The following is a 22704-nucleotide window of genomic DNA, read 5'->3' as shown; positions in this document are numbered from 1 at the left end:
TCTCAAAGACACGCACACTCACACTCTGTATCCTCACCCCTCCCTTGTAGATTGTGAGCCCTCGCGGGCAGGGTCCTCTCTCCTCCATTACCAGTCGCTGTCACGTTTTTCTTCAAATTATTGTACTTGATTGCTATGTATACCCCTTTTAAACATGTAAAGCGCCATGGCGCTATAATAATTATATATATATATATATATATATATATATTTTTTTTTTATTTTTTTTAAGCCTCTCTTCTGACCCTCTCCTGGTCCAGTGGCAATTCTCATCCACTGCTCCCGGTGTCTTATTGGCCGAATCTTTGTCAACAGCACTGCAGCCAATAACTGAGCTCAGCTGTTATGCCTGACTTGACAGCTCAGAGCTGCTGAACTTACTGATTAGCTGCAGCGCTTTCAAAGTGAAGCCAACGCTGCAGACAACAGACATTGGGAGAAATGGAGACTCAGCACTGGGCCCAGGAAGGGAGAGTAAAGCGCTTTGTTTTTAAAAGAGATTTCCGGCCTTAGGCTACAAGACTTGTGAATACTCACGTCACGTTTGCTGGGAGGATTCTCCTGGAGTGGGCGGTCATGTGGCATGTATGTTATTGCAAACTTCCAGTTACATTCCAACTAGACTGTGTCTGGCCCACTCAGTACACTTGTATTGAGCTAGGCCATGGGTGTCTAGTCTGCACGTGATCGCATCTGTGCAAATCAATGTGAGGGGAATCCTCACAGTGTGCTGTGTTTAAGGCTATGTGCCCACGATGCAGAAATGAAGCAGAAAATTTCTGCATCTCCCTGGCAGAAAAAACGCATGCAGATTGTACATGCGTTTTTCCTGCCAAATACATGCTTATTTGAAGCGTTTTCACATGCGTTTCTGCATGCGGATTGACAAGCGCTTTCCAGGCGATTTTAGCATCACTTGGAAAGTGCTTGACAACTAGGTCACACTATATAAATCCATGCAACCGGCATGGATTTATATAGTGTGACCGTAAGAATGTTTAAAAATAAAAAAATAAACCTATACTTACCCTCTGATGGCCCGGCGTGTGTAGCTGCACTTGCTCCTGTCTGCCAGCTGATCGCGGGACACTGCACTGGAGGGCCTGCGGTCACATGACTGTGACGTCACCGCAGGTCCTTCAGTCGTGCCCGCAAGCAAAGGGAAGGAGACCGGGGGCCGTCGGAAGGTGAATATAAACTTTATTTTTTATTTTATTCTTTTTTTTATAGGTACAATGGTACCCTGGTCTGGATGAGAGTCTCCTCTCCTCCAGAACTGGGTACCATCCGCACATAGAAACGCATATAATCCGTGAGTACAAATGTACTGACACGGATTATGTGCGTCTCAATGCAAGTCAATGGCGGCGATTACGCTGCGCTTCCGCAAAATTGATGGACATGCTGCGGATTTTTGAGCGCAGCATAAACGCTGCGGAAAAATCCGCAGCATGGGCATAGAACTTGCGGAATCCCTTTGAGGACCATGGGGTGCGGATTACTTAGCGTTTAACAAGCGTTTACGCTGCGGAAATTCCGCAGCATATACGCTTGAAAAACGCATAGTGGGCACACAGCCTTAGACCGGACAACCCCTGTAACTAAGAAGCTTATAGGAAAAATGTCTGAAAGGGCTCAACCCCTTTAATTACAGGGAGCATGGAATTAGTTATTGTGATGAAACTTCTACATTAGTAACACTGGCTGGACCGGCTTTGGCCAGTAAGCTCCTTGGTGTCTTCTGTGATCAGGGGGAAACACTTTGCCCTTCTCTAGATTGCAGAGCTATTTCTGTCTGCCATGGAGACGTTTCTGCTTACAGTCTTGTCATAACTCATGGTCTTTCCTTGTTTTTGTTGGGCTGCAGTTCTGATTCTTATGTAACCCTTCACGTAATGGACGCTCTATGTATAGAACATGTCTGTAGGACGGATAGATCCATTACACCTTACCATATATAAGTGGTTATCTGGAAGCTTTTATCCTATCAACCAACGTCTTTATCCGTATGTTTCTCTGTCGCCAAATCCATTCATGCTCATGATATAACTAACATTATTAAAGCCAAGTACAGACATTTCTGTATGGAGATCCATAAAAGATTCCTGGGATAACGCTGCAAGCAGGAAGTGTCACTAGAATCTCCCCGCAATGCAGTATATATCAAATTCCTGCCCCCCCCCCCCCTTTTTTTGCACTCAAAATCGGCACCAGTTTTTATCAGTACGTTTGCAGTGTCAGTGTGTCCATATTTCTTATTTATTTATTTTTTAAGCCGAACATAGCGTTGAACACCCAAAAGTCAAATTTTTTTAACAAGTTTTGCAAAAATTTTGTAACACTTCAAAAAGTTTGTCACAATTTTGGTGCAAACTATTTGAGTCTAAGTTAATGAGATATAATAATCAGCTACTACACGTGTAATCTAAAAACAGTGTCATCCATGTAGCTCTAACCTGTATGGTAATTTTTTTTTTTCCACTGACCCATTTGCTTGAATGGCTAGTTTGGTTGGAAAAATAGGAATAGGTCTGTGCTTTCCCTTTTGTCAACCATAAATATATAATGTGTCAGTGGAAAAAAACACTGACCACGCAATTATATGAAACGCTGAAGTGTGAATGAGCCTGGAACATTACGCAATCATGAATAAGCATTTCAGGCTATGTGCCCACGATGCAGAAATGCTGCATATTTTTTCCGCTTCTCCCTGGCAGGAAAAACGCATGCGGATTTTACATGCGTTTTTGCCACCAGGTAGAAGCGTTTGTCAAGCTTTTTTACATGCATTTCTGCATGCGGGTTATCAAGCTCTTTTCCAAGCGATTTTTAGCATCACTTGGAAAAGTGCTTGACAACTTGGTCACACTATATAAATCCATGCAACCGGCATGAATTTATATAGTGTGACCAAGTAATAGTTAAAAAAAAAAAAAAAAGAATAAGAATGATAAAGAATATACTTACCTTCCGATGGCCCGTGGTCTCCTTCTCCGCTCCGTTCGGTCTCCCCGGTGGCGTGAAGGACCTGCGATGACGTCATTGAGTCATGTGACAGGTCACACGACCGCCGACGTCAGCGGTCGCGTGACCTGTCACATGTCATTGAGTCGTCATGTCAGGTCCTCACACCACCGTGAGCCGCCCAACACATCGCACGCATCGCTGAGGAGGCCGGAGGCCATCGGAAAGTAAGTATAATCTTTATTTTTTATTTTAAATTCTTTTTTTTACAGTTTCTATGGAACCCTGGTCTGGATGAGAGTCTCCTCTCCTCCAGAACTGGGTACCATCCGCACTTTGAACCGTGTGATATCCGCTTGTGCAGATGCAGTGATGCGGTCCAATGCAAGTCAATGGCGGCGATTACGCTGCATGTCCACAAAATTAATTGACATGCAAAGCACACGCGGATTATCATTGGGGACCATGGGGCACGTATTACCAAGCATTTTTTTAAGCGTTTTCGCTGCGGAAATTCCACGGCCGAAACGCTTGAAAAACGCATAGTGGGCACGCAGCCTCAGGCTGACTTCATGCATCCGCGTTTAAAAGTTTTTATAAGGATTGCAGTTTCCATACCGCCAGCAGGTCTCCTGAGTCCTGTCCCAAACTAACAGCATGATATATACCACATATGTCAAACTGACCCGTGGGCAAAATCATGCAGGATGAGTATATTTGGCCCAAGTCGCCGGGTGATTTTCCACTGTCAGCATCCTGGATGCCGATACAGTTGAAAGCAATGATGGAGGACGGGGCGTCAATTGATGCTGCCATAGCCATCTTTATCCCTCTGCGTCTGATGTCTCAGTGCAGCGGGTGCGATGATGTCATTACAACGCGCTGGCTGTACCAAGCCGTGAAGAACTTCATACTGCTTGGTAGCGGAGACCGGAGCAGCGGGGGAACAAGGAGAGGGGAGTGGTTTAGTGTTTTTTTTTTTTTTTTTTTCTTGTGTGGGAATTCCAGTTGGGGCATCATACTGTGATGGGGGTGGGGTCATGTGGGGGTATCACTTTTGTTGTTTGCATCATACTTTATCTGCATTATTCAAGGTTTTTTATCCTTTATTACATATTTAAATTGGGCCATATGCTCTTTACTGCTCTAAAATAACATATTACCATATATACTCAAGTATAAGCCAACTTTTTCAGCACATTTTTTATGCTGAACACCCCCCTCGGCTTGTACTCGGGTATATACTTATATTAGTAGATACCAGTGGGGTGGGGGGTGGCGTGGCGGAGGAGTTGGCACAGGGAGTAGCCGTCTGCTGCAGCCAACACGTGTGCCCGCTGCTAAGGAAAATTAATATTCACTCTTCTCCACGCCTATGGGAGTGGAGAAGAGTGAATATTAATTTTCTTTAGTAGCGCACACTAGCTGCAGACGCCCTCTTCCTGCTGTAGCTCAGCGATCCTCTGCCCGCTATTACAGAGTATGAATAATCACTCTTCTCCACTCCTATGGGTGTGGAGAGGATTGAATATTCATTCTCTTTAGTAGCGGGCACAGAGGATAGCGCTGCCACTGTGTGCGCTATTAAAGAGAATGAGTATTCACTCCTCTCCATGCCCATAGTCCCGGCGTGGAGAGGAGTGAATATCCCAGCACCTCACCTCGGCGTCTGAGGGCGCATGGCAGTGACGTCATGCGCTGCTCAGATACGGAGGTGAGATGCTAGCAGAACAGGACGCAGCGCTGGAGCAGAGGGGAGGAAGGTGAGTAGAACTGTTAATTTTTTTTCATGTGTGTGTGCAGTGATGAGGGGGGCCATGCATACCAGGATTGGAAAATTTACCAGTAGCTGCTGCATTTCCCACCCTATGCTTATACTCAAGTCAATTAAGTTTTCCCAGTTTTTTTGGTAAAATTAGGTGCCTCGGCTTATATTCGGTTCGGCTTATACTCGAGTATATACGGTACAGAACATATTATATTTATTCTAAGATTTATTAATTAAGATCTGTTAATTAAAATGTACTTTATTCTCTGTCTCTGAACTTCATTTGAATAGCGCCCCTTCCCATCAGCTTCACAGTGCCAGGCCCTGGCGAGTCACTGATGCTGAAGTAACAGTGACTTGCCTGTGCTAATGCCCATTGCAGGGCAGAATAGTTAAGTATAGTCGTGCGGTTGCAAGGTGCAGGCGTATTATTCCGGGGCCAGAAATGTACGTCACAGGCCAGTGTGACACTGATGGGAGGAGGGGGGGCTGTTCAAATGAAGACCGGAGGCAGAGGCCTCACGCCCCGGGGCCTGGAAGAAATCATTAGCATACACGAATAAAAGACGATTTCTGCACATCAAGACCACAGATATGGGCATACAGGTATGATTAGTTTAACCTTTCTATTACCGGTATGCCCATATTAATAGGTATAAATATCCTAGGAGGTGACAGTTTGCTTCCGTAGGAAAAAGTTCATCGTTATATTTGATAAGGAAAAACTTCCTCAATTGTAAACATTTTTTTAATAAATATTAAGGTCAGCCGGCGACTTTGTCCTAGTTTTTAATTTTTTCCCTCTGTGTATTTGAGTTTGACATCCCTGATATATACCTATGAGGCTGTAAATTTGGGTCAGGAGAACCGGAGTCTCCACACAGGCCAAGAAATGCGGACATGTCAACCCGACCTTAGACTAAGGGCTCTTTTTTTTTTTTTACTAGAACTCTTACGTAACTATGTCACGGTGACATTATGTGCTCTGGGGAAATAAACCTTGGATTGTGGTTGTTCGACTTCTGACTTCAGTGCCCCCAGTAAGACTCCCCGTTTACATGTTACAGGACCCACCGATGTCACTAAAAGTGAATGGGCTGTATGGAGCAAATTGGGGAAGAAGTTACACACGAAGTGTACAATCATGCAGCAAGGCCCTATAGGAAAATATGTATTTGAACTTAGTCTTGGTGTGAATAACGTTTGTGACCACTGTCAAGAATATGGGCTCAGGAGGTCCACACTCAGTAAAAAAAATCCCCAAATCATATACTGCATGGTATAATCTTTTTGTGGTGATCTTTGGTATTGGAAAGCCCACTTTTCTGTAGAGTTAAAGAGTATGCAGACTTATACCAGCTATAGCAGGAGTGCCCAGTCCTTTTTTGTCTCATGGTCACTTTGGTTCAGTATTACAATCTCAAGGGCCACAATAAAAATGACAGGGGTTTTAGTTTCGTGACATGTATGGCATATTTAAAGTAGATACCTTAAATGTCTGATAAGTGTAAGGCTATGTTCACATGTCCAGTAGTGATTAGTTAGAATGGATCTATTGGCAAAAAAGATGTGCAGACACAACTTTAGTCCATTTTTAAATAACTGATCTTTGCTGAATCAGTTTTTCTTAACCATTGAAGTCTATGGAAAACGGATCCATTAATCAGCCATCCATTTTTCTTTCTTTTGTAACAGATCCGTTTTTTTGCTTACTGGATCCAGTAATTGATCCGTTTTTTTGCTTTTCTGGAGTGGCCAATGGATTAAGAGCCCACATTCTCCTGTATGAGGCATCCAGAGATGTCTACACAGGGCACCATTAGTACTTGCCATTTCCTGCTCCTCAGCTGCTTGACGCTACTCTCCTGTGTGTGGCTGCTCACATATACTGTAGTTAATCTGTCAAACATTTTTGTGTCCATATAGTTGGGGCCCCTCCACAGAATGGCATGGTTGATTGCATGTGGCCCCCGGGCTGCAGGTTATTCATCCCTGATCTAGAGGGGGAGGGCAAAAGAACCCTCTGGCCTAGTAAATGGGTAATTTTAGAGTGGACGCAGGAAGCTTTTCCCTAAGACCGTGTGCACTTAGCTAGAATAAATTAATGCGTGATTTTAGGATGTCGGACCCCTTCAGCCCCACTAATCAGTAACTGAAAACTATAACTATACTATGCAGCAATAACAGCGCTGTTCATCCTTAGCTCAGTATATAATAATGTGACATAAACACTACATTTCTGAAAACAACTTGGCACCCCCATTGTCTTATGGAAATAGGGGAGCTAAACAGTATTTTTTTTCATTGTTTAAAAACAGGCATTCAGATCTGTGTAACAGCTCTCTTGCTCAGGAATCTTAGACAAAGGCTGTGTGCCCACGATGCAGATTTAATGCTTTTCCGCGGCTGCATTTCCACCGCAAAAACGCATGTTAAGTTGTCTGCCATGTTTCCCAATGACAATCCGCATGTGCTGTGCACATGCTGTGGAAATTTCCGCTGCGGATTATCATTGCAGAAAAATCTGCAGCACTACCATTAATTTTGCGGAATCGCGGAGAAATCGCTGCCATTGACATGCATTGAACCGCATAACATCCGCATGCATACAAGTATGCATGCTATTGTTATGCGATTCAATGCGTGGATGGTACCCAGGTCTGGAGAAGAGGAGACTCTCCTCCAGACCCGGGTACCATAGTACCTGTAGTTAAAAAAAGAATTTAAAATAAAAAAAACCAACAACATATACTTACCTTCTGATGGCCCCCTGTCTGCTCCCGGCGGTGCTGCTGGCTCTTCGGCTGCTCGCGGTGGTGTAAAAGGACCTTCCATGACGTCATTTAGTCATGTGACAGGTCACGAGACCGCTGACGTCGGCGGTCGCGTGATCCGTCGCATGAGTAAATGACGTCATGGAAGGTCCTTTTACACCACCGCGAGCAGCCGAAGAGCCAGCAGCACCGCCGGGGGCTATCGGAAGGTGAGTATAATTTTTTTTTTTTTTTTTTACTGTTGATGCTGCATTTGCAGCATCGTAACTTGGTCACACAACATAAATCCATGCCAGTTGCGTGGATTTATATAGTGTGACCAAGTTGTCAAACACTTTCCAAGTGATGCTAAAATCGCTTGGAAAAGCGCTTGACAACCCGTATATGAAATCGCATGTTCTAAACGCTTGACAAACGCTTCTACCTGGCAGAAAAAACACATGGAGAATCCGCATGCGGTTTTTCTGCCAGGCAGATGCAGAAATGCTACCCAGCATTTCTGCGTCGTGGGCACTTAGCCTTAGAGTACGTCTGCACAGAGCAGCCAGCGGCATGTTACAGCCACCCATCAGTAAACCTTTACCTATCAATGGTCGTTTAAATGCCTGTTTACACAAGCAGACCAAAGTGAACGATGAGCGCTGAGTGACCTATACTAATTGCTCAGTGCACACAGGTCTCTGCAGTGTGAGTCTTGCTTACATAGGACACTGCACTGCCGAGAACAATGATTTTTTGTGCTGCACAAAATACAGTATATATTACCATGTACATGCTTGTAATGGTGGGTAGTTGGCCTTCCACACCACAAATGCAAAGTGTGAAAACAACCCTAGACCTCTAAAGGACATTGACACTGCAAGGTAATCGTGTACACGTGCTGTTAAAAACACTTGTTTCAAGATAATCCTTCATTGTGAACAACATGCGGATCAACTGATGAATAAGCAGAACATTCCTTCGTTGGGTGAAAAAAATCTTTTGTTTTTCTTCCATTGAAAGAAAAAAAGTACCTATACAGTTAGGTCCATATATATTTGGACAGAGACATCATTTTTCTAATTTTGATCCTAGACGTTACCACAATGAATTTTAAACAAAACAATTCAGATGCAGTTGAAGTTCAGACTTTCAGCTTTCATTTGAGGGTATCCACATTAAAATTGGATGATGGGTTTAGGAGTTTCAGCTCCTTAACATGTGCCACCCTGTTTTTAAAGGGACCAAAAGTAATTGGACAATTGACTCCAAGGCTATTTCATGGACAGGTGTGGGCAATCCCTTTATGTCATTCTCAATTAAGCAGATAAAAGGCCTGGAGTTGATTTGAGGTGTGTTGCTTGCATTTGGAAGGTTTTGCTGTGAAGTAAACATGCGGTCAAAGGAGCTCTCCATGCAGGTGAAACAAGCCATCCTTAAGCTGCAAAATCAGAAAAAACCCATCCGAGAAATTGCTACAATATTAGGAGTGGCAAAATCTACAGTTTGGTACATCCTGAGAAAGAAAGCAAGCACTGGTGAACTCATCAATGCAAAAAGACCTGGGCACCCATGGAAGACAACAGTGGTGGATGATCGCAGAATAATCTCCATGGTGAAGAGAAACCCCTTCACAACAGCCAACCAAGTGAACAACACTCCCCAGGAGGTAGGCGTATCAATATCCAAATGTACCATAAAGAGAAGACCGTATGAAAGTAAATACAGAGGGTTCACTGCATGGTGCAAGCCACTCATAAGCATCAAGAATAAAAAGGCTAGACTGGACTTTGCTAAAAAACATCTAAAAAAGCCAGCACAGTTCTGGAAGAACATTCTTTGGACAGATGAAACCAAGATCAACCTCTACCAGAATGATGGAAAGAGAAAAGTATGGCGAAGGCGTGGTACAGCTCATGATCCTAAGCATACCACATCATCTGTAAAACACGGCGGAGGCAGTGTGATGGCTTGGGCATCCATGGCTGCCAGTGGCACTGGGTCACTAGTGTTTATTGATGATGTGACACAGGACAGAAGCAGCCGAATGAATTCTGATGTATTCAGAGCCATACTGTGTGCTCAGATCCAGCCAAATGCAGCCAAACTGATTGGTCGTCGTTTCATACTGCAGACGGACAATGACCCAAAACATAAAGCCAAAGCAACCCAGGAGTTGATTAAAGCAAAGAAGTAGAATATTCTTGAATGGCCAAGTCAGTCACCTGATCTCAACCCAATTGAACATGCATTTCACTTGTTAAAGACTAAACTTCAGACAGAAAGGCCCACAAACAAACAGCAACTGAAAACCACTGCGGTGAAGGCCTGGAAGAGCATCAAAAAGGAGGAAACACAGCGTCTGGTGATGTCCATGAGTTCAAGACTTCAGGCAGTCATTGCCAACAAAGGTTTTCAACCAAGTACTAGAAATGAACATTTTATTTACAATTATTTAATCTGTCCAATTACTTTTGGTCCCTTTAAAAACAGGGTGGCACATGTTAAGGAGCTGAAACTCCTAAACCCTTCATCCAATTTTAATGTGGATACCCTCAAATGAAAGCTGAAAGTCTGAACTTCAACTGCATCTGAATTGTTTTGTTTAAAATTCATTGTGGTAATGTCTAGAACCAAAATTGGAAAAAATGTTGTCTCTGTCCAAATATATATGGACCTAACTGTATATCCTGTATGCTAAGTATATTGCATTGTACAGATGAGGGTTCGGCCACTTCTTTACGTCCGGAACCTGATAGTAATAACATACAAGGTATCCTTTAGTGGGAAAACTGGTTGAAATCCATCCAATAACAGCTTAGACTTTCTGAGCATTACTTGTCATCACCTCTGTACTATAGGGTCTATAGGACAGCTTTTATGGAACATCAGTCTAGTTCTGGACATCTTTGGTTATTGATCTAGATTGTAAAAATGGATGGACGCACTTCAGATAAGAAATGTAAACTGCTCAAGATGTTTGTGTTTTACAGTTGAAAATTGCTTTTTGCCAATTACCTGCAAAGTACAAAGATCTTTAGAAATGTTGGGCGCGCTGCTCGAGTTCCCTTTATATACCGATCTGCAGATCTCTGTTCACAATGTGCACATTATGCTGTATGCGGAGTACTTGAGTGGGAGGTGAACCCAACACTGCAGTAATTATATTCCCTTACTTCTAACACAGATCAGACATTGTACAAATATCATATTTGTAGAAATAAGCCACTTATGGAGGCGAAGCTTTAGCCATTCCAAATATCAGCAAAAAATATCCGGTTCAAGGCAAGAAAAATCCCAGAAGCAAGTTGTTAATATCCAGTAATGCTCTGCTCATGTTAAGGGGAATGTGTTTGTGGTATATTTGTCCCTTGAAGTCTATATAGTAGTGGTTTATCTTTCCTGATCAAGTCAAGGATGCATATCAGCGGCAAACTGTTTCAAAGACATTTTAGTCATTTGGACCAATTTTAGTTTTTTTTTGTAACTGGGCAGTAAAACTAACCCTAAAAAACATCCCAAAATATTTTTTCAGCAGTTTCAAATTCCTAGATATATTAGCCATGGTTCATCAAAACTTATACTGGCGTAAAAATTTTTTGAAAGCTCTTAATTTTAGTGTAACATGAAGATGTGCTACATTTTGCGACTTTTGGCATTCACACCATTTTCTCCCAGCTCCAAAAAAAAGTGAGCGGGACTGGTGTGTCTTGTCAAGTTCATGATGAGCAGTGGAAATGTTTCTTAGGCCACGGCCCCACAATCCAGTATTTGGTCAGTATTCTTTCTCAGGAGTGGGTGATAAATGCAGTCTTGGTGACTTGTTTCTATTATACCTTTTCTCTGATTGTTCCTCACCTGGGTTTGGCTCCCACTCCTGAGAAAAAATACTGTCCGAATACGGATAGTGGGGCCCGTGGCCTTACACCACAAATCTTATTCCAATCCCTGACTGGAGTAAGATTTGTGGCGAGGCACATGCCACTTTTCAGATGTGCCAGATTAAGGAATCCGGAGCATCTTACTCCAGCATGTCTCCACACAAAGGCCATGTGAAAAATGCTGCTATTGATAAATCAGGGCCATTATTTTTATATACTAAATCTGAAAATATTGTTCATGACCCTTCCATGTGGACTAGAATGTTTAACTGGACTTCACCACTTCTGACTTGTACACTCTGGTGAATATATTTAAATCAGCATATACAGAAATGCATTGCAAACAGGAAGATTTTTTTCATCAATATTCTGGTGCTTTGAATGATTGTTTCTTTAGGACTTTGGGAGCTATGGGGGAGATTCTCTACTATAAGCTAACTGGTCAACATACAGTATATAGGTCAAGAGGGGCAAATACACAATGATCCTAAACAAGAACAGGTCCCCCAGACATGAAAATAAAGTGACAATATTTTATTATGTTAATATACAACAATTAAAAACATGGACATGACAACACATATACATGGGGATAGCGATTCATGATTAAACCATACAGAAACTGAATGATGATAAAACATTCCATGGTATAATCAATTGATACTATCATAATCTATAAGGTACATGATTCCAAGTAGTAAATAATCATATATTGCACAATGCGCTAAAAAATCTGACCAAATCAAGAAATAGATATATCAATCAGAATCAATGTATAACAATCCAAGATACCATGTAAGGTGGTAGGGAGTGTATCCATATAGAAAAATATATCAAAACATTGTGCTTGCACAAAGCACACATCTAGTGGATCAAATAACAGAACTAGTCCATGATTACGGCACATAAAACACCTGTGTACTGTTGTGTACTAACAGCACACAGTAATTATCATGAGTGGCCATCTAATGGTTAATAACAACACAGTGCTAAATGCTTCCCTGGTCCAGGGAGAAAAAAAGTGAAGTGCTGTGTGCTTTCATCTATTGGATACACGATCAGGAGAGTGAGGATACCCAATAGTACCCGTATGCCAAAAGTTCTACGCACTCCCCTGTCCCAAGTGCTTTGTGCTGAATTAGCACAGTGTGGACTCAATACACTCCACGGGGACTGGATGAGACATTCCACTAGTGGGTAATGTATCCTGCGTGTTTTGAGTCCACACTGTCTCAATACTGTCCCATTGAGGAGGACATGCATGCACATGGCTGTCTAAAGTAGAGCTCATGGGTTTCTTACTTGCTGGCTAACATTTCACAGCTGCCATAAACTACAGTGCCCAATTCCCATAATCCTTCGTAAACTGCCAAACGGGCAAGAGACCCCATTCTCCTGGTCTATGAGGCACCAGAGATGTCGGCACAAGTACCCCAATAATGTCACTGGCAAAAACACGAATAGTAAAGGTGAAAAACTTTATTATATACAAAGTGAACAATCTAATGTAAAATCATTAAAAAAGACAAAAGGTCTGAGTTTTCACGTTTACCTGAGCACATGGAGACATGGCATGCCTCATAATTTGTGTGAATTGTGTCGTCCTCCAAAAAAAATTGAGACTTTTTCGTGTGAGGCATGGATCATACTCACCAATGAAAGTCTGTGAATCCGCAAAAAAATTGTACAGGACTGAGATGCCATCCGTGTGCTGACAATTTTTCACTGACTGATAGACGCTTGAGAAACCTTCATCAGGTTTTTAACATATCAGAAAAACGGATGAAACATTGTTAGTAAAAAGTGACTCTGACCAAACACTGATTAAATTCTTTCCATTTCGGCAGACAAGAATTATTAGTGGTGTCTGAATGAGAAAAAACACTATGAAGGTTCAAATCTGCAAGAAAAAAATAAGCAGCATGTGCATGAGGATTCAGAATTCTCATTCATTTTGTTAGTACTGTAAAACGCTGTGTTTTTATCTTGGCAAGAATTGCAATTTGTGAACAAACCCCTTACTATCTGAGCAGTCCTACATAACATGCTGCTTACTACAAATAGGAAAATGCAGGATTTGCTACTATAAACAGTTGAATAGGTTTCTAATCTATATCTCCCTTCCTTTTATTGAGGTCCTTTGCCTTTTCAAACCCAATTTAAGCACTTTGCTGTGGAGTTCTGTACAGAAACTTAGTTTTTAATGTGTACAGTACAAAATCAGAGCTTATTTCAAGATGGTTTTTTAAAAATTTTACTAATCTGGTACCTGCGGAGAGGTTTTTTTATGGATCTGTGTACACTACCCTTACTCAATCTCCTTTTTGATACAGGAAAAATATCTTTGTACCATGTTAGGCAGTAGATTAAAATATTAAAATTTGAGAGTCATGAGAGGTTGATACCTTTTTAATGGCTAACTGAAAAGCTGGCAATAAGTAGTGAGCTTTCAATACCTGAATTGTCTTGAAAACTACTATTTGTTACCTTTTTAATGGCTAACTGAAAAGATGGTATCAACCTCTGAGGACTCTCAAATTTTAATATTTTTCCATCACCTTCACTTTTATCTGTAAAAAGAAAAAAAAAAAAAGTGTATATATTTACTTAACAAAAAAGTGTGAAACAACTGAAAATATGTCTTATATTCTAGGTTCTTCAAAGTAGAGAATGCCAAGAGTGTGCAAAGCAGTCATCAAAGCAAAAGGTGGCTACTTTGAAGAACCTAGAATATAAGACATATTTTCAGTTGTTTCACACTTTTTTGTTAAGTATATAATTCCACATGTGTTAATTCATAGTTTTGATGCCTTCAGAGTGAATGTACAATTTTCATAGTCATGAAAATACAGAAAAATCTTTAAATGAGAAGGTGTGTCCAAACTTTTGGTCTGTACTGTATATACAATATGTATGTATATGTGTGTGTGTGTGTATATATATATATATATATATATATATATATATATATATATATATTATTTGTGTGTGTATATATGAAATCTTCATCCATATGTGATAACTCGATTTAGTATACCTTTTATGGATCTATTAGACACGTATGACCATGAAGTTGGTTTTAAAAATGAGTCTGGCAGAAATACTAATGTGAACTCATTGGCAACATTTCCTGTGAATATCACCGTACCATGCCCCCTTCTCCAGCTACAGAAGGAACCTGGGCGGTGGGTAAAAGGTGCCCAATTTTTCAGACAGACCAGTGTACTTGGACTAAATATGGATGACACAGGTTTGTAACACTATTCTGTATAAATATAAAATGTGAGTCCTGGAGATGTAATAAATGCTTCCTGTATGCTGAGTGATACAAGATGGTGTGTGTACAGACAGCAGATTATGCCACATGGATATTGTGCTAGTTGTCTCACGCACTATTCTCGCTTCCACACGTGTTGTGACTTGTGCATTATTGCAGAACTATTTGTACGAATATATGTGGAATATTTGCATATTAATGTGTTAACTAAAGATTTTCTGTGTTCATCCTGCAGCAGCAACCTCTCCTGGAGAGTAAGCTCAAAGCATTCAGTATTGGCAAAATGAGCGCTTCAAAGAGAACACTAAGCAAGAAGGAGCAAGAGGAACTGAAAAAGAAGGTGAGCCATCTCGCTGTACACACACAGGCCCTTAGGGAGGTTTTACCGCTTGTAACAACAATTAATGTTAGTTGCACTAATAGTTACTTTTAATATTTCGGTATTTGTGTGCCTGGTCGCATAAGCAGATTTATAGAATTGTGTGATCTGTGACCTGTTTGAGATTTGTTGCCAGCTAAGGTTTGTCCTCAAAGTGGTCCAAAATGTAAATTAATTTTCATCTGAAATCCCTATCTATTTAATGCCATAATCTAATTTTCTAATGCACTTTAATTAAAAAAATTCCTTTCCTTCCCTAACACAATCTTGAAGGAAACCTGTCACGTGAAAATCTGATCCTCTTGTCAGTCAGTACGAGAGGGCGCAGTCATAGCCACCATTCTCTATGCACAGAGCGGTGACTGAACCCGGCCGGTACCACCTCCATAACTGAAGCCGAACGCTGTTGGGAGGAATAACATCCATTTTCCCTGGCAGCGGGGGTCTAAGTGCGGGTGCTGGGCAACTTCAGAACGCTATTAACCTGCAGATTAAGCCCATATCTGCAGGTTAATAGCTTTTTTTTTTTTACTTGACAGGTTCACTTTAATAGCTTTTTTTTTTGTTGTTTAACCCCTTTAAAGCCTGGGGCGTAATAGTACGCACCAGGCTATCACCCCCAGTTCAGTGAGGGCTCCGGCATTGAGCCCCCACTGAACCGGGCTCACATCAGCTGATTTACACAGATGACATGTGCCCGCAACAGCCGCAGGTGGAATCGCGATCCGCCCGTGGCTGTTAACCAGTTAAATGCCGCTGTCAATCTCTTGACAGTGGCATTTAACAGCGCCGCGCCAGAAGCGCGTCACTTACCCTGCCCATCGGTGACCCTGTCACGTGATAGCGGGTCACTGATGGGTGGGCATGACAACCCTGGGTCTGCAGCAGACCCCAGTGGTTGTCATGTTCTGATCGCTATGAGCGCCACCTAGTGGTCGGTGCTCATAGCACAGGAGCATTTCTGCTACATAGAGGTGATCTGCTCATCACCTCTATGTAGCAGAGGCGATCGGAAAGTTGCTGCTTCGACTATAGAAGCAAGCAAAAAGTGTAAAAAAAAAAAAAAAAAAAAAAAAAAAAAAAAAGTTTAAATAATCTCCCTTTCGCCCCATTCAAAATAAAATAAAAAAAAACACATACACATTTGGAGTCTCCCGATCTATCAATATAAAAGAAGAATTAATCCGAACGGTAAACGGCGTAACGAGAAAAAAATTCTAAACGCCAGAATTACATTTTTTTGGTCGTTGCAACATTGCAATAAAATGCAATAACGGGCGATGAAAACATCGGATCTACCCCAAAATGGTATCAATAAAACCTTCAGCTCGGCGCACAAAAAATAAGCCCTCAACCGGCCCCAGATCTTGTAAAATGGCGCCACTTTTTTTTTTTTTTTTAAGCAAACTTTTGGATTTTTTTTTCACCACTTAAATAAAAAAGAACCTATACATGTTTGGTATCTACAAACTCGTAATGACCTGAAGAATAAGAATGGCAGGTCAGTTTTAGCATTCAGTGAACGTGATAAAAAAAAACATCTGTGGTATTGCACTTTTTTCTGCAATTTCACCGCATTTTTTCCCGTTTTCCCGTACACGATATTGTAAAACCAGTAATGTCGTTCAAAAGTACAACTCGTCCCGCAAAAAAATAAGCCCTGACACGGCCATATTGACCAAAAAATAAAAACGCTATGGCTCTGGGAACAAGGGGAAGCAAAAAACGAAAATACAAAAACGGAAAATCCCAGGGTCCTTAAGGGATTAAACTCCCTTTTTGATGACTCATTGTTTAAGAATCTCAGCTTCTGCCCCCTCCCTGAAACGAAGTATCATCGGTGACCTTCATCTCAGGGGCTGTTCTATCCCCTGCTCTGTCACTGTGTGATGTGCACAATGACAGTGCACTCTTTCACTGGCTCAGATCAGTAGCAATGATCTAGCAACAGAGCGCACTGTCAGTGCGTGTTGTAAGAATACCCAACTTCCAGAGACCAGCACCCCCCCCCCCCCCCCCCGCAAGTGAAGTGACCACAGCCTCTACCCCCTGATTACATTTCATTTTTCATTTGAGTATCCCAGCATGCATGATTTCAAATGAAGCGTTATCAAAAAGGAAGTCAGGGGGAAAAAAATAAACAGTGTAGTTAGGGATTTTTTTAATCAAAGTATATTAGAAAATAGATTTGATTATGACATTAAATAGATGAGGATTTAGGATGAAAATTAATTTGCATTTCGGGCTGCCCCTTAAAGTGAAGGTGTTGTCACCTCACAGAAGATCTAATATTGGAGCGGGTTTTCTGAAGCTGTATGAGAAAAGCCAATTTGTCTAGAGGAAGATTCTTCCGGTTGTATATTTTTCGTTGACATTGTCCAAAAGTAGAATTACTTGGTAGCAATTCATGTGAGCTGCATTAGTATATAGGTAGGCTTAGAGCCGGAGTGCTTCTAAAAAGGCACCCTGGCACCTAGATCCCCCGATGCCAAAACTATAGGGGATTCAGATTGTGATCCCTCATGGGGACCGTGATGCTGATGTCTGAATTAATGGTGCTATAAAATAAATAAAAAAAATAACTCCCTAGAATTATGTTAGCAATACAGAACAGTCTTACAATGATAGAGATCTACCAGTGATATCTGTAATAGGGAACATTATAATTATTATTTATTATAGCGCCATTTATTCCATGGTGCTTTACATGTGAAAAAGGGGTATACATACAAAAACAATTACAATGATCTTTAACAAAACGTGACGGCAACTGGTACAGGAGAGGAGAAGACCTTGCCCATGAGGGCTCACAGTCTACAAGGGATGGGTGAGGATACAGTAGGTGAGGGTAGAGCTGGTCGTGCTGCAATGTGGTGGAGCAGTGGTTACTGCAGGTTGTAGGCTTGTCGGAAGAGGTAGATCTTCAGGTTCCTTTTTGAAGGTTTCCACAGTAGGCGAGAGTCTGATATGTTGGGGTAGAGAGTTCCAGTGTAGGGGGGAAGCACGGGAGAAATCTTGTATGCGATTGTGGGAGGAGGAGATAAGAGGGGAGTAGAGAAGGAGATCTTGTGAGGATTGGAGGTTGCGTGCAGGTATGTACCGGAAGACTAGGTCACAGATATATGGAGGAGACAGGTTGTGGATGGTTTTGTATTCCATTGTTAGGGTTTTGAACTGGAGTCTCTGGGCAAGGGGGAGCCAGTGAAAGGATTGACAGAGGGGAGAGGTTGGGGAATAGCAGAGGGACAGGTGGATTAGTCGGGCAGCAGAGTTTAGGATAGATTAGAGGGGTGCGAGAGTGTTGGAAGGGAGGCCACAGAGCAGGAGGTTGCAGTAGTTGAGGCGGGAGAAGATGAGGGCGTGCACTAGTGTTTTTGCAGATTCGTGGTTGAGGAATGTGCTGATCCGGGAGATATTTTTGAGTTGGCAGGAAGTGGAAAGGGCTTGCATATGTGGTTTGAAGGAGAGATCAAAGTCCAGGGTTACCCCAAGGCAGTGAGCTTGTAGGACTGGGGAGAGTGGACAACCATTGAAGGTGATAGATAGTTCAGATGGGGGTGGGGGGGTGAATGGAAAGATGATTAATTCTGTTTTATCCATGTTAAGTTTTAGAAATCTGGCAGAGAAGAAGGATGAAATAACAGACAGAAATTGTGGGATTTTGGTTAGTAGGGAGGAGATATCGTGTCCAGAGAGGTAAATCTGTGTCATCAGCATAGAGGTGGTACTTAAAGCCGTGAGACTCTGAGCTGTCCTAGACCAAAGGTGTAGATGGATTAGAGCAGAGGTCCTAGAACTGAACCTTGGGGGACACCGACAGATAGGGGGCGAGATGAGGAGGTGGTGTATGAGTTGCAAACACTTAATGCCCTGTCTGTTAGGTATGAAGAGATGCAAGATAGGGCCAAGAGGGAACGGTCCACTGTGTCAAAGGCAGATGACAGGTCTTTGAAGAGGAGGACCGAGTAGTGTCGCTTGGATTTGGCGGTCAGAAGGTCGTTGGTGACTTTAGTCAGGGCAGTTTCAGTAGAATGGTGCAGCCGGAATCGAGATTGGAGGCGGTCAAGGAGAGAGCTGGAGGCGACGTGGGAGGACAGTTCATAATTGACATGTTGTTCCAGTAGTTTGAACTACCCACATGGAGTCTACATGATTGGCAATAAGCTCAGACCCTAAGATGCAGGTTCATCACTAAACCCATGTATGAGATAACAGTGTGACTGCAGAGCTGCTCAATCATAAGTGCGTTTATTCCTTCACACAGTTTTGTATTTTGTGACTTGTAAAAATCCCTTGATTTTGGAAATTGGCCAGGTAAGGCAGATTGTGATTCCATCCCTAACCATACATATAAAAGAATCATAGACAGTATATCCACATGCACTCCTCACAGTAGCAATCTGTGGTGCTGTCACCTGCGGGAAGCAATTGTTTTGTCTTTTTTTGCATATCGTAGTTACTAAAGTTACCTGACTTCGTGCCCCAACCGGCTGCTGCACAGTGTAGCCAGACTGTGCATGAACGCACCAAATGGCCCATTGTCTTAGCAGCCCCTTGGGTAGCCTTGTAGACTACAGTCCACATAACCAAACCTTCATTACCTTTTTGTATATATATTCTTTAAAATTTAGGGAATGTTTTAAGACTGTAATCCCCAAAGAAATCTGACGTGTGTGTGTGTGTAATATAAATGATGTAAAAAAATAAGTGTTAATAGTTTATTTTTATTAGTTGACAAAATGCAAGGTCAATGAACCAAAAAGACCTCTATATCAAATCCATATTTGGTGTGACCAGCCTTTGTCTTCAAAACGGCATTAATTCTAGGTACACTTCCACACAGTTTTTGAAGGAATTAGGCAGGAAGGTTATTCCAGATATCTTAAAGGACTAACCACAGATCTTCTGAGGATGTAGATTTGAGAACATCCTTCTGTCTCTTCATGAAATCCCAGTCAGACTCTATGTTGAGTCCACGGCTCTGTGGAGGCCATACTATCACTTCCAGGACTTCTTGTTGTTCTTTATGCTAAATATGATTCTTAATGGCATTGGATATATAGTAGGGGTAATTGTTCTGCTGCAGAATACAATTTGAGCCAATCAGACGCCTCCCTCATGGTATTGCATGATGGATAAGTATCTGCCTGTATTTCTCAGCATTGAGTACACCATTAATCCTGACCAAATTCACAACTCCATTTGCTTAAATGCAGCCCCAACCATGCGAGGACCCGCCATCATGCTTGTCTGTTGCCTGCAGACACTCATTATTGTACCACTCTCAGCCCTTCAGCAACAAACTACCTTCAGATTTTGACGACTCAGTCCAGAGAACCTGCTGCCGTTTTTGTGCACCCCAGTTCCTACGTTTTAGTGCACACGTGTAGGTTTGTTGAAGATTTAGCTTTTTGGCTGAAATTTTTCCATGAAGACTACTTTTGGCCTTCTCCGACCAGTAGATGAGTGTAACTGGCTCCAAATGGTTGCTGCCACTTCTGAGCTGATGGTATGGTTGGACATTTTCCAGTTTTAAATGGAGGTATGAATGATGTTTCTTTGGCCGACCACTGTTTCTTCAGTCCTCAACAGTGTCCATTGCTTGGTATCCTCAGTGCTGAGAAATACAAAGATATTTACCAGTTATGTCATGTCATCAGGGAGACTTCTGATCGGCACCAAACTTATTCTTCAGCAGGACAATGACTCCAAACATGCAGCCAATGTCATTAACCACTATCTTCAGTGGAAATAAAAAGGAGCCCTAGAAATGATATGGCCATCAAGACCCATGATCTCAACATTCTGAAGTCTGTGATTACATAAAGAAACAGAATGATTTGTAGAAGCCTACATCTACAGAAGATCTGTGGTTAGTCCTCCAAGATGTCTGGAACATCCTCCTTGCTAAGTTCCTTCTAAAACGCTGTGCAGGTGTGCCTAGAAGAATTGATTCTGTTTTGAAGGTAAAGGGCGGTCACACCTAATATTGATTGGGCTTAGATTTTTTTGTTCATTAACTTTGTACCTTGCTAATTGGTAAGAATTAAAAAATAGAAGCTTTAATAGTTTACGTGACAGCATTTTTTCCACACCTGCCTAAAATGTTTGCACAGTACTATATATATTCTACTTATTTACCAGAAGATTATTTGGTTTGAATAATATTGAGACCTGTCTTTTACTACTACGCAGGAGGATGAAAAAGCTGCTGCAGAGATCTATGAGGAATTCCTTGCTGCGTTTGAAGGAGGTGATGCCAGCAAAGTAAAAACCTTTGTCAGAGGGGGCGTTGTCAACCCCACTAAAGGTATGTCCATGTCCCGAGACCAACACTTTGTTGTATCTTAGTGTCAGTGAGCCTCAGACAGGGATCTAAAGAAACCGGTGGTATAACTAATGTAATATTCAAGTCTAAGTGAGCTAATAGGCTGCTACCATTTAATCGGTGGCTGTCTATAGTGACGGCAAGGGACCCACAAAATGTGAGCTTACTATTGCCCCTGTATAGAAAAACTCACAGGAAATTGTAAAGACTAGAGAAATACAACAATAGAAATGAGGGAGGATTAAAAAACAAAACAAAAACAAGTTCACTTGTACAGGAAAAAAGGAGGTTTGTCTCCAAACCTACACAAAAGTTGAGGTCTCCTGCAGGGCACAAGGGCAGGGCACTTGGCACACAATTTACCTTACCACGAGCACATAATTATTACCAGTGGAAACCACGTTTTGCCAGTTTTTATTTTAGCCCAGTCTGCCTTTTGCTCCTGAATGAGTATCATCCACATGCAGAGGAAGCGTCTCAAGTGAAAGGGGTTGTCCACTCCTGAGTAACTTCACCTTAATCAGTCCAGGCCCAGAATTAAAATAGAAACAGTGTATATTCCCCTCTCGATGGTGACGTTGTTACGTTTCGGCCACAGCCGGTGAGCGGCTGCTCTTCCGCTGCAGCCTTTACGATTTTATCGGAGTGGACGCCCACCCTGGTATAATATTATGAGCTGACGAGCATCCGCTCATTGGCTGCGGCCGGAACATAACACAACGTCACGTCACCATCGAGAGGTGAATATGCGCAGTTTTTATTTTAATTCGGGTCCTGAATTGTTTAAGCAGGTGATTGTCCAATAGTGGACAACCCCTTTTACAGAAGGGAGATACCAGTTAAAACTAAAAAGTAGCCTATATTCTCATGATGCTCGTGGTATTTTTACCTGTCTATAATAGGAAAGTCCTAAGTGTCTGGAGGGCAGGGATGGGATAGACTAAGAAAAAATCCCCTATAATATGCAGAGCTCATGAACACCCAGAACATTCCTTGTCATGAGAGGGGTGGCTGACCATGGCTAGACTACCTTTTAGAAATACATTTATATTCGGTAGATTCTCACTGTCCAGCGCTTGTTTCTTATCTATATTGATTATCAATTGCTTCTCAGCAGTGTTTCTGATCATTAAATTGCAGATGAACATGAGACGGATGAGAAGAGGGGCAAATTGTATAAGCCTTCCTCTCGGTTTTCTGAGCCTAAACCTCAGCAAGCACCTATTGAGCGACCACCCCCTCAGATTTTACTCATGGATCCGAAGAAACCCGTAAGAGAAAATTATGCTAGAAATGATAATAATTGGCACTACCGACTGTGCCGCTTTGTTGTAAAACTAGTCTAGTATGAAAA

The 22704-nt window shown here is 42.0% G+C and overlaps 1 protein-coding gene across 3 annotated transcripts in view; it reads left to right on the top strand.

Moving 5' to 3' along the window:
• U2SURP (U2 snRNP associated SURP domain containing) overlaps positions 1–22704 on the top strand; it is a 73049-nt gene that overhangs the window by 3786 nt on the left and 46559 nt on the right. For 2 of the 3 annotated variants that reach the window (XM_073674669.1, XM_073674668.1), the window contains exons 2-4: positions 14879–14983; positions 21218–21332; positions 22491–22621. In XM_073674669.1, coding sequence (XP_073530770.1) covers positions 14879–14983; positions 21218–21332; positions 22491–22621 — 351 coding nt within the window. The remainder of the gene's footprint in view (positions 1–14878; positions 14984–21217; positions 21333–22490; positions 22622–22704) is intronic. The other variant, XM_073674670.1, reaches the window with a different exon arrangement.

This window comes from Phyllobates terribilis, unplaced genomic scaffold (genome assembly GCF_046119375.1).
Source record: "Phyllobates terribilis strain yellow unplaced genomic scaffold, ASM4611937v1 Scaffold_3__8_contigs__length_932513732, whole genome shotgun sequence".
NCBI lineage: Eukaryota > Metazoa > Chordata > Amphibia > Anura > Dendrobatidae > Phyllobates > Phyllobates terribilis.
Note: the sequence above shows the minus strand (reverse complement) of the source record. Positions and strands in the feature narration are given on the sequence as shown.